This window comes from Herpailurus yagouaroundi, unplaced genomic scaffold (genome assembly GCF_014898765.1).
Source record: "Herpailurus yagouaroundi ecotype Mexico unplaced genomic scaffold, PumYag 199, whole genome shotgun sequence".
Lineage (NCBI taxonomy): Eukaryota > Metazoa > Chordata > Mammalia > Carnivora > Felidae > Herpailurus > Herpailurus yagouaroundi.
Window position 1 is genome coordinate 4,134,179 of NW_024412430.1, and position 12,628 is coordinate 4,146,806.

At 35.1% G+C, this 12,628-nt stretch overlaps 1 protein-coding gene across 1 annotated transcript in view; it reads right to left on the bottom strand.

The window, feature by feature from the left end:
* VPS13A (vacuolar protein sorting 13 homolog A) overlaps positions 1 to 12,628 on the bottom strand; it is a 265,687-nt gene that overhangs the window by 38,080 nt on the left and 214,979 nt on the right. The window contains exons 55-62 of the mRNA XM_040449254.1: positions 12,485 to 12,554; positions 11,578 to 11,683; positions 5,156 to 5,269; positions 3,938 to 4,083; positions 2,676 to 2,757; positions 1,733 to 1,846; positions 593 to 668; positions 344 to 507 (exon numbers count right to left, since the gene is read on the bottom strand). Coding sequence (XP_040305188.1) covers positions 344 to 507; positions 593 to 668; positions 1,733 to 1,846; positions 2,676 to 2,757; positions 3,938 to 4,083; positions 5,156 to 5,269; positions 11,578 to 11,683; positions 12,485 to 12,554 — 872 coding nt within the window. The remainder of the gene's footprint in view (positions 1 to 343; positions 508 to 592; positions 669 to 1,732; positions 1,847 to 2,675; positions 2,758 to 3,937; positions 4,084 to 5,155; positions 5,270 to 11,577; positions 11,684 to 12,484; positions 12,555 to 12,628) is intronic.

Here is a 12,628-nt window from a genome sequence, read left to right on the forward strand (position 1 = left end):
CCGATATCTAAATAACACTTGAAGGAGTGCAAGTTAAATGTCTATTTTAAAAAAAAAATTTTTTTTTGATGTTTATTTTTGAGAGAGAAAGACAGACCGTGAGCAGGGGAGGGGAGGAGACAGAGGGAGACACAGAATCTCAAACAGGCTCCAGGCTCCAAGCTGTCAGCACAGAGCCTGACGCAGGGCTCGAACTCATGGACCACGAGATCATGACCTGAGCCGAAGTTGGGCATTCAGCCAACTAAGCCGCCCAGGCGCCCCAATGTCTATTTTCATATTCACAGAATGTGGCCTTATTTAATGGTCCCTGTTGTGTTTACAACCCTGGGAAATTTCTTACAGAAACTAAGCCTTTTCCTCCACGAGTAATGCCTTCTCTAAGACCCGCTGGTTGCTTATTCATGGCTTCTCTTCTCTTCTGTTGGTAGTCTTCATCCATAGTCATAGCTGCCACCCCTTTCGCCATAGCATTGGTGATTTTAGAGGCAGCACCAGCTAATCCACCTGGCAGAAATTATAATATTTTTAGTAAAAGCAAAGGCATCATTGCTTTAGCATAATCATACCTGGTAGGCATTCTGTTTCTTACCGACAGCTCCACCAACTAGTGCCTTCAGTCCTAGGGCCATGCCCTCCACAAACTCTTCAGGACCCTGGATGGCTCCCTAAAGGGTCAAATAATAACAAAGAAGGTTATATTTTATTTTAAAGGTGAATTTATTAATATAAATTAATATATGCCTAGAGGAAGTGACACCAGCAAAAAACTGAACATTATAACAGAATTCTCAGAGATACTTCACGACGTTGAAAGTAACAAGTTGATCCAAATGCAGGAATAGGACTATTCACCAAAGTGTACAAATGATGTTTTGCTCTGTAATGTAAGTTATGAGAACATAACCACAAACTACTCCTGATAATTTTTGTAAAAGAAATAATAGCACTTTAATTCTTTTTTTTTTTTTAATTTTTTTTTCAACATTTATTTATTTTTGGGACAGAGAGAGACAGAGCATGAACGGGGGAGGGGCAGAGAGAGAGAGGGAGACACACAATCCAAAACAGGCTCCAGGCTCTGAGCTGTCAGCCCAGAGCCCGACGCGGTGCTCGAATTCACGGACCGCGAGATCGTGACCTGGCTGAAGTCGGACGCTTAACCGACTGCGCCACCCAGGCGCCCCAGCACTTTAATTCTTAATATTTCTTATGTTTTAAATTATACTATACAATATAATAATATAGTAATAGTTTTACTTTTTGATTGCCCTCTCATTTAAAAGTGAAAGTAAGAGAGTTTTAAATGTTTTAACAGAAGATTTTAAGGGACACCAAACAATAATAATTTTTGCCACCGATTAACATTGCTGTGTATAGTGTCCACCTGCATAGTTATTTGTACTGTCCCCACAATTGTGCAAAGACTGCCTGTCTATGGTGATCTTCCTTCTACTATAGAGTGAAGTTTATTGACCTTTAATATTCCAAGAGAACACTTAAAATTCAATGTATCTTAGGAAAGTCTTAAGTTTAAATTTTTAGGGAAAAGGTAAACGTATCCCTCCAAAATTTTCCAATATCTCTTACCATTGTTTGCTGCAAAATCATGTCCTTCTGTTGTGTCTCTCAAAATCTATTTACACACACACCTCAAGTTAACAATTGGATGCATTATTTATTCAAAGTATTAGTAATATGTTGCACAATGCAAGAATAACTATTTCATTACCTGGTAAGGTTCATAAAAAAATGCTTCCACACCTTCAGAAAATTCTCTAATCAAGCCAAAGGGATTTCCCAAAACTTCAAGCCCAAGAATGAGTACGTACATTTGCTTAATGGCCTGAAAATGAAATACAGACTTAATCAGATATTCAGGAAATTTTTTAAACTCAATGTTTTGTTTGTTTGTTTGCTTTTAGGTCAACACCCTCATCACCAATTTTAACACCTAAACTGTATCACCCTATTCATCACTAGTTTTGTTTTTAAAAAGTGATTTGGTGTTAGAGTTTTAGAAATAATATATTTACATAAAGCTTTAGAATATTCAAAATTCTTTCACTTTTACAACTATGTCTGATGGTTACTATTACCACCATCATTTTAGAGACTGGAACAACATGCAGACCAAATGATAACCTGGGTCACGTAACAGGTAAATGGCAAAACTGGAATCTAAACCCACACATCTTGACTCAGGCTTAGTGATTTGTGCATGATAAGACAGCTGTCTCAGATGCTGTAAGTTATATCATAAGATACGGGAGTCTTTCTAAAGGTGGAAAAAAATCCATTAAAGTAATATATATAGCTGACTCAACAATACAATTACATTAAAAATAGCCTGTGTTCACCAGCTAGTTACTAATAAACAGTTTCCCTTGAAACTATTTTTTTAAGTAAGTTTGGTGAATTACTTAGTTAATATTTTATTTAAAAATGTCTTAAGTCCACAATGATCCAGAAGAGACCAGTCAGTGGAAAAACAACAGGAGGGCAAAAAATTGAAATGGTGATAGGGCTCAATTTCTTTCTACAATTCTGAGAAAAAAAGTTAAAAAATTTTGAACATGGCTGCTCACTTAGCCTTGTCACATCTACATGTAAGACACAAAATGTTTCACTATTTTATATTAATCTGTCCCTTTGTAAAATAATCTCAGACAAACCTGTTTTGAATAGTGTCTTATTACTTCAGATTGTAGTTCAGATGCTGTATGGAACTGATAGTTGAGTTGAAAAAATGCAAGCCTGAAAAACACATAAATATGTGTGTGGGTACGTATCAAGGGAGAAGAGGGAGAGAGGTGAAGAGAATGCTTTTAATATTAACGAGTGGTTTCATTTTCTTTAGAATTTTTCTCCAAATCTTTCCTTTCAATACAGTCCTGTGCCAATCAGAAAATTTCCTCTTTCACATGTATCTCTGCTTATTCCTGTCAAAGAACATCTAAGAATCTTATGGAAGCTATGGATCTTAGCCTCAGAAAAGCCACCTATACATACTTTCACGTAATTTAGGGGATTCAGAGACCCTCTGAATTCCATTCATACATATAGACTCTATTACTCAACTCTGTCCTATCACGGCCCATAAAGAAAATGTCTGACACCTGAGACAAGTGGAGGAGGATGCTCAAGAATGGCCAGGGTTCAGTCGCTGCAGGTCCTGCCTGATCAACTGACAGGTGAGGAATCCAGGTCAGTTTACTTTTAACCTAGTCACAGCATATATCAGATCCATGACATGGGAAGCTCTGTGTTAGCAGGTAAAACAGCAGCGGGATTAGAGATTTTACCCTATTCCCAATGTCTTCAAACCTACGTTCTTTATGTCCTATGTTCTTTAATTCATTACCTAACTTTATCTGGATTTAGAATTGCATCTTGCTGGGATCACTGATTCTTACCGTTGTTCTTCATAATCTTTCTAGGTGCTACCTGAAAAGGTCCTTGTCATCTGAAATCTCCACTCAGACTTCCTGTCTCTTTGGTCAGATATTCTGATAGCTTCCATGACTCCCACTAAAATGTAAATTCTTGGCTCCCTTCATGGCATTCATTTTGTTCTAGCCACATATGCTTTAAAGAGTCTTGATCCTATTAAATCCTGAAACCACATCTTTGAAGCACCATACCTTTGAGCACACACGGCTTCTTAGGAATCCTCCCCGAGGCCTGAAAGGCCTTATATAATGCACAAACTTGTATGGGCTCTGTCTCTCTTTCTTAAGGAAATTATTTAATAATTATTCTGTTTCTTAACAGTTAGGGCCTGGCAGGTAATATGTTAAATTATATTCCATTTAACAGTAAAGACCGTATTTGCCTCTGATCTGCAATGTCCTTTACACACTTTTCACTTATAAAGTTTTTACGTAAATATAAAATGGGCTTTTCGTCAATTTACAGATTTGAATATTACACATACTTAAAAACTACATCTTGTACATCTGTAAGAGTCGCACCAATACTCTTCAGCAGAAGATTTAAGGAATGAACCGCCATCAGTCCTTCCTGTTTTTCTGAATCTTTAGCTTCTTCTCTACCCGAACGCAGTGAAACACTTAAGTGCAACTAAAGAGATAAAGAGAGAAATATTTCAAGCACTATTTTCAAAATGACAATTTTAGCTTTTAAATTTCAATCTTATTTTAAATTTACTACACCATAAAGAAGATTTCAAAATTATCTAGATTATATCAAAATTATTATGTAAAAAGTTAAAGGAATTTAAAATTGAACACAATTCTTTTTAAATTTTAAATTCAGCAATACAGACTAATATGGCATTTAGGTTCAATCCGATTCTTTTGGTACACCTAGGAAAATAGTAATTTGTATACATCTTTAAATAATATTAATAATCTAGAAGTTGAGGTTGTTGAAATGATTCAAGTATCACCAAAAGTAAGTGTTTCAACTATTACAATTAAGTTAGCACATTGAAAACAGTTAAAACACACTTTCGTATCATATGCACATACACGGTATACATACATAGCTATACAATAATATTCTTCAAGTATTATGTAATTCAGAAACTTTGTGTTAAGAACTTATATTTAGTTCCATTCAACTTCCAGTTTTTAAATCGAGGTTACTTTATGAATTAATTTAAAACTTAAAGACTATAGTTAATAATATTATAGTGCATTATTTGAAAGTTGCTAAGAGTAAATAAATCTTAAAAGTTCTCACACAAGAAAAACAAATTTTTAACATGTATGGTGATGGATGGTCATTTGACTTATTGTGGTGATCATTTCACAGCGTATATAAGTAATGAATCATCACCTTTTACACCTGAAACTAATGTATGTTCTATGTCAATTATAATTCAATAAAAAAAATATACAATCATACACACAATTTTGAAAACTGTCATTAAGCATGTTAATAGAAAACTAAGGTAACATAATATTAGGTCAAGATATAAACACGTAAGTTCATGTTTTACGTGGGCCCAGTATTATTTCCACATGGTGAAAAATTGTTATAAGTATAAATAAAAATTTTAAAGGATTATTCCTTACTTTTTATATACTATTAGAGAACATAATTTACGTGCTCATCTCTCCACACAGATCAAGTCAATTTGCTATTACCGAGATTATCAGGGATAATAAAAAAGAGACTTTTCTCCTACCTTGATGGGAGATATATGAAAGTATTCATAGAGACTGACTTGTGATGAATCTACTAATGAAGCTGTTTTATATTCTTCTTGGAAAGCTTCTATATCTTTATGAAAAAGTTCAACCTATAAGAAACAAAAAGTATTAAAAACTTAAGGGATTCATCTGTACGAGTTCATACACTGCAGAACACTTCCTTATAACATCCAGATTCAACGTTCCTTGTGATTGGAAAGTTACTACATCAAAAGGGAACCTAACACTTCTATTGTTAGTAAAGCTCTGTCCCTTCCTCACAAACTGATAAGCATATCTTCTATGTTTCCATCTAATCCATTAAAAACATTAAGCTTTTACTCTTGGGACTACAAAGTTTATCCCAAAAAGCTACTATAATCCAGCTCACCAATACTTTTTTTATGTGATTTATTTTTGGGGGATGGGGGTGGGGGTGGGGCACCAGCCCGTGTACGAGTAGAGGAGGGGCAGAGAGAGAGAAGAGAGAAAGACTTCCAAGCAGGCTTCACACTCAGTGCAGAGCTTGACACAGGGCTCAATCTTACAACCTTGAGATCATGACCTGAGCTGAAATCAAGAGTCAGACACTTAATGGATTGAGCCACCCAGGTGTCCCTCCATCAACACTTTCTTAGGAATATAGATTTCTTAAATATAATCACATTCCACTTGTAGCTTTTTGGTAAATATTGACATCTACAGAGGCCAGTAATATAAATCAAAAAGGGGAAGGTCCTGCAAATGACGTTGCATAAAGTGATAATGGCTTTCATTTTTGATAATCGTTAATTCTCTTCCAAACACTCACAAATCTAAGTTACTTCTATGTGTTGAGAAATAGCCCAACATTCATATTTAACCCATCATCAAAAATATCAAAATGACAGCCTTATTAAAAGTTGAGTATCTGGAAACTACTTCTGGGATGACAGTGTGAGGGGATCTTTAGATCAGCTTCCCCAGTGAAACTGGTGAAATTTAAAAAAAGCAAAAAAACCCAAAAAAAAACCCCACTTATTTAAGGCCTCTACGAATGAACCTAAGGGTATAAGCAAATTAAACATCTCTTCAAGAAAATCTACAAACATTTGGTAAGAAAAGTGAATCTGTGGTATCTGAACAAGGAATACTCTCTTAGTGCCCCCTCCTACTTCAATAAGCCGTAACACCACTGGAGACTGCTATACTCAAAAACACAAAGCTCCCTTTCTGCCTAGTCTCCCTCACTGGTAGACTTTCCTCCTGGGAGGCATAAAGGTGTCAGCATTTCTCATCCTGCCCCCAGCTACCAGCGCTAATGTTACATTACAGAGATGGGAGAGCTTACATTCCCTGCCTGGCCTCTACTCATGGAACAAAGACTAATTGTGTGTAATGTCACTGAGAATACTGGGTTCTGATCACTCTTGTTCCTCCCCCAGCTCTGAAGCTCTGGTTCAGATTTTACCTGGGGTGTAGGGAGGTGGACAGCAAAGAAACTTTGAAATAGTTCCTAATCTTTTCCTGAAAAAATTGCCTTCAACTACAAGAGAGTGTGAAGCAGTTCAAGCGTAGGCTTTGGGAAACAGTGAATGTCATGGTGAAAGTCAATTAGACAGAAAACCACTGATTCAATGAAGATACAGCCTAAACTGTAGTCCTGTTAGTTTTCATGAGAGAAATGGGCAGAGACAGTTTAGAGGGGGTCTTCCCAGCCTCAGAACAAATATGATCTCCAGATCAATTCCTTCAAAAAACCCCTCAAGTTTGATTGGATTAGTCTGCAGAGCAATTTGTGGCCTAAGGTACTGTTGAAAAAAATAAAGCAATCAGCTGGCAACTGTGGAGTATATATAACAGCAGGGTGTGGTTGTGGAAAGAGAAGAAGGCCCAGCCCCAAAACCAGTTATTCCAGGATGACAGTGGGTGTTGCAAATCTTCACCTTTCTGAGCAACACCAAAAGCTGAACACCGCAGGGAAAGTCAGGGGTGTGGGTGGGATAGACTTCAATATAAAAATCTAGTCACTACATGAATAAATAAGCTAGAAACAATAATAAACTATGGAGGAGAGGGCCCAGTAGCCAGTTTTTATAGTATATTACTTAAAATGTCCAGTTTCTAACAAAAAATTATGAGATATGCAAAGACATAGCAATGTATTAACCATACTCTGGGAAAAAAGCAGGCAAAAGAAACTGCCTGTGAGATGTGACCAGATTGGATTAAAATACTTCAAAGTAACCACTGTAAACATGTTCAAAGAATTAAAGAAAACCATATTTAGGAAAGTAAATTATGATGACAATGTCTTATCAAATAGATTATATCAATACAGAAGGAGAAAGATTAAATTAAAAAGTCCTATGAGAAATTCTGGAATTGAAAACTGTAACAAATGGAAAATTCACTAGAACGAGGTAACAGTGGATTTGAGTTGATAGAAGGAATATAAACACTATTATATGCTAAATTAGATGCACTGCTTCATTAGTGAACTTGAAGATAAAGTGTTACAGATTATGCAATCTTAAGAACAGAGAAAAAAGAGGAAAAATGAACAGTCTCGGAGAAATGTGGGGCACTGTTAAGCATACTAACATATACAGTATGGGAGTATAAGGAGGAGGAGAGAGAAAAAAAGAAAAAAAATATTTGAAGAAATAATAGCTGAATACTTTCTAAAATCACTGAAAAACACTACTAAACTATGTATCCAGGAAGCTAAATGAACTCCAAGTGCATAAACAGAAAGAAAGTCACAACAGATACATAAGAGTAAAATTACTGAAAGTCAAAGACAAGGAGATAATCTTAAAAACAAGAACAGAAAAGCAACCCATTATATAAGAAGGATCCTGATAAGATGAATGGTTGACATCCTGGCAGAAAGGAGGCAAGAAGGGAGTGGGCTAACATATTCAAAGCACTAAATGAAAAAAAAAAAAAAAGCCAACCAATAATCCTATACAAAGTATAGCTACCTTTCATAACAAAGGGACATAAAGACATTCTCAGATAAACAAAAACTGAGTTTACTGCTAGCAAGTGTGTCTTACAAGAAATACTAATGAGATTCCTCAGGCTGAAGGCAAGTGACCCCAAGTAGTAATCAGAACTCAAATGAAAAAACAAACAAACAAACAAACAAACAACAGCCAGCACTGGTGTGAAGACGATTATGCAAGTATAAAAGATGGTAAAAATATATAATCTTTTCCTCTTCTTTTAATTCAAAAAGCAAATGACTAAATTACATATGTATAAAAAATCTGTTGGGCCGATGACAGACCAATATCCCATGAATGTAAACACAAAAATCCTCAACGAAATACTACCAAACCAAACAAATATTTTAAAAAATTATGTATGTGGCCAAGTGGGATTCATCCCAGGTATAGAAGGTTGTTTTAACATCCAGTGTAATATAATCAATACAACGAAAACCATACGATCATCCCAACAGATGCAGAAAAAACATATGACAAAATGTGACATACTTTCATGATAAACACTTAAACTGGCAATATTAGCGAACTCAACCAGATGAAGGGTTATCTGCAAAAAATCTGCTGATACCATAATTAATGGTGAAAGACTGAAAGCTTTCCCTTTAAGATCAGAAACAAAGCAAGGATGTCTGCTCTTGACACATCTATTCAATGCTGTACCTTGTACTAGAGGTTCTAGCAGGGCAATTAAGAAGAAACAAAAGTCATCCAGATTGGATCAGAAAGGAAGAAGTAAAACTATTCTCAAATGGCATGATCTTATATAAGGAAAACCCACAAAACAACTAGCAGAGCTAATAAATGAGTTCAGAAAGATTGCAGAATACAAGATCAGTATAAAAACATTAAGTGTATTTCCATACACTTGCAATAAACAAACCAAAATGAAATTAAGAAAACAATTTTGTTCATGCTAGAAGAAAAGAAATATTCAATAATGAATATAACAAAAGCCAAATTTACACTCTGAAAATCATACAACGGTGTTGAAAAAAAGTAAATCTACATTAAATAGAAGATATTCAGTGTTTAAAGACTGTAAGACTCGGGGGTGCCTGGGTGGCTCAGTCAGTTAAGCGACCGACTTTGGCTCAGGTCATGATCTCACAACTTGTGAGTTCGAGCCCCGCATCAGGTTCTGTGCTAACAGCTCGGAGCCTGGAGCCTGCTTCAGATTCTGTGTCTCCCTCTCTCTCTGCCCCTCCCATGCTCATGCTCTGTCTAATAATAAATAAACATTAAAAAAAATTAAAAAAAAAAAGACTGCAAGACTTAATAATGTTAAGATGTCAAAACCCTAAGGCTAGTATATAGATTCAATGTAATCCCTGTCAAGCCCCCAGATGACTTCTCCAAAGAAATTGTCCAGCTCACTCTCAAATTCATACGGAATTGCAAAAGGACCCTAAATAGTCAAAACAATCTTGAAAAAGAAGAAAGTAGGAGGATTCATACTTTTCAATTTCAAAACTTACTACAAAACAGTAATAATCAGGACAGTGCAGTATTGGCACAAAGATGGACTTAGAGAGCAATGGAAAAAAACCATATATTTATGATCAACTGATTTTTTTTTTTCAATGTTTATTTATTTTTGGGACAGAGAGAGACAGAGCATGAACGGGGGAGGGGCAGACAGAGAGGGAGACACAGAATCGGAAACAGGCTCCAGGCTCCAGGCTCCGAGCCATCAGCCCAGAGCCTGACGCGGGGCTCGAACTCACGGACCGTGAGATCGTGACCTGGCTGAAGTCGGACGCTTAACCGACTGCGCCACCCAGGCGCCCCATAATCAACTGATTTTGACAAGGGTACCAAGACCATTAATGAGGAAGGAATAGTCTTTCAACAAATGGTATTGGAACAATTGAAGAGCCAAATGCAAAAGACTGGTGATCCTGGACTCTTATACCACGTACAAAAATTAACTCAAAATATATGAAAGACCTGATTGTAAATAATGCTTAGAACATAGGGCTAAATCTTTATTACCTTAATAATCTTGAATTTCACAAAGGACTCTTAAAGATGACACCAAAAACATGAGCAACAAGAGAATTCAGACTTCATTAATGTTAAACTTTTGTACTTGAAAAGACATTAGGAAAGTAAAACACAACATACAGAATGAGTCAAAGTATTTGCAAATCATAGATCTGATATGGAACTTGTATTCAGAATATATAAAGAACTTTTACAATTTGATAATAAGGAGCCAACCTATTTAATAACAGGCAAAAAATCTGAAAGACATTTCTCCAAAGAAGATATGTAAATGATCAATCAACACATCAAAAGATGTTCAGTCATTACTCATCCGGTATATGCAAATCAAAATTACAAAGATATACTTCACATCTACTACGATGGCTAGAATTCAAAGGACAGATAATAACAAGTGTTGATGATGACACTGAAATTAGAATCATACATTTTATATGATTTTAACTTGTACACAAATATTCACAGCAGTATTATTCATAATAGCCTAAATGTGGAAACAGCACAAATGTCCCTACCTGATGAATGGATTAACAAAATGTGGCATATCCACAGAGCACTGGCTATATACAATATGGAATGCATCTATAACAACAGAGTATTCGTTGGCCAGAAGTACTGATAGATGCTACAACCTGAATGAACCTTGTCAACATCATGCTAAGTGAAAGAAGCCCCTCCCTTCCAAATAACTACGCAGTGGATGGTTCTATTAATATGAAATATCTAGAGTAAGAAAACCAACAGACTGAAAGTATATTATTAGTGGTTGTATGGGACTGGCATGGTTTCTTTTTGGGATGATGAAAATGTTCTGGAATGAGATAGTAACACTGGCTGTACAATTCTGTAAATATATTAAAAGTCACTGAACTGTACACTTTGATTAAAATATATGGTATGTGAACTATATCTCAATAAATTGCTATTAAAAGAAAAAAGTATATATTCTTTTACCCATATAATTTGTCTTATCTTCAGAATTCTTATGAAGACAGCTGAAAAAGAGATCATATATGATCTACTCTATCACTGTGATTTTATAGTCTTTCTATCGGTCACAAGTAACATACTCCCTTTTATTTTTACCTTTTCCTTCGCAGAATATCCTGGTCACACCCAAATTTCTCAGTTACTAATTAAAACAAAAGTAACCCAGGAAAATAAAATAGGAAAAAACAGTGATGTGAACATGACTACTAGCTAGTCACTACTACTGGCTTAAAACATTTCCTCCTGTTTGCTAACACACCTAAAACAGGCTATTTTAACTTGTCTTACACGTCATCTACAATCTGAAAATGTGACTTCTACCACTTTACCCACCAGTGGATTAAAACCATATTAATACATCAAGAATTTATAATTGTTTAGTCTTCCTCTTCCCGAACCCTTCCCATCAATGCTATCATTTTAAGACTTACCTCTGTTTTTTCAGTCACTTCTGCTTCTGTCATAAGTTCTGCTAAAGCATAGACAAACCCAAGATCTAACCTGAGATCCATTTCTTGGATCAACACCTTGAAGTACCTATTATTACAAAGCAGAAAACATAAAATCATTGATTAAGTGCATTAAGAAAATTAGCTAGAAAAAAGCATTAGATAACTATTAGAATGTTGAAACTGAGGATTTTCTAGATGAATAAAAAAAATCATGGCAACACATAACAGCAACAAACTCAAAATGTAAAAATGCCTATAGAGAAAAAACTGGCAAGTAAATTGTGCTATACAGTCATACAGAATATTATACATTAGTGATAATAAACTCTACCTACACAGAAAATAAAATTTAGTAATAGTTGAATGAAAAAATCCAGTCCCCAAAAGTCTATGTTCAGTTTGAAAAAAATTTTTTTAATTAGGAAAAAAAGGGAACACAAGAATATCTAAATACATATATTTAATAGAATTATATTTTAAAAAGGGATGAAGATAGTTCTTGGTTGATAGGGTGGAGAACACAAGAAATAGGAGAGTAAATACAGATGGATGTTTCTGTCAATGTTCTACTTCTTAGACTGGATAGTGACTTAATTTTAAGATACTATTTTCTTTCTTTTTTCTAAAATGATATGCAGTAATTAAAGAAAACCTATCAGAAAGCAAATGATAAAGTAGCAAAATACTCACAGTTAATACCTAAGTATATTTCATTCACAGCCTCTGACTCTCCAAAATTATAGATTTTTCCTAATGACCTGTATAATTTAGTATTTTGCATTTAAACATTTGACTCATCTGAATTTTTTTTAAAAGAGTACAATTAGCTCACATATTTAAATCAAAACATTAAATAAACACACAAGAAATATATTAAGACACTTACTTAATACGTGAAATCTGGGAATGGCCTGCAGATCTCATAACAATACTGACATCTGTGAAGGGTTTTGGAGCTGTAGAAGTAATAAATAGGATTAATCCCATGATGCTTTAAGCGGAAGATAAGCACGTTCTTGCAATTTAATAC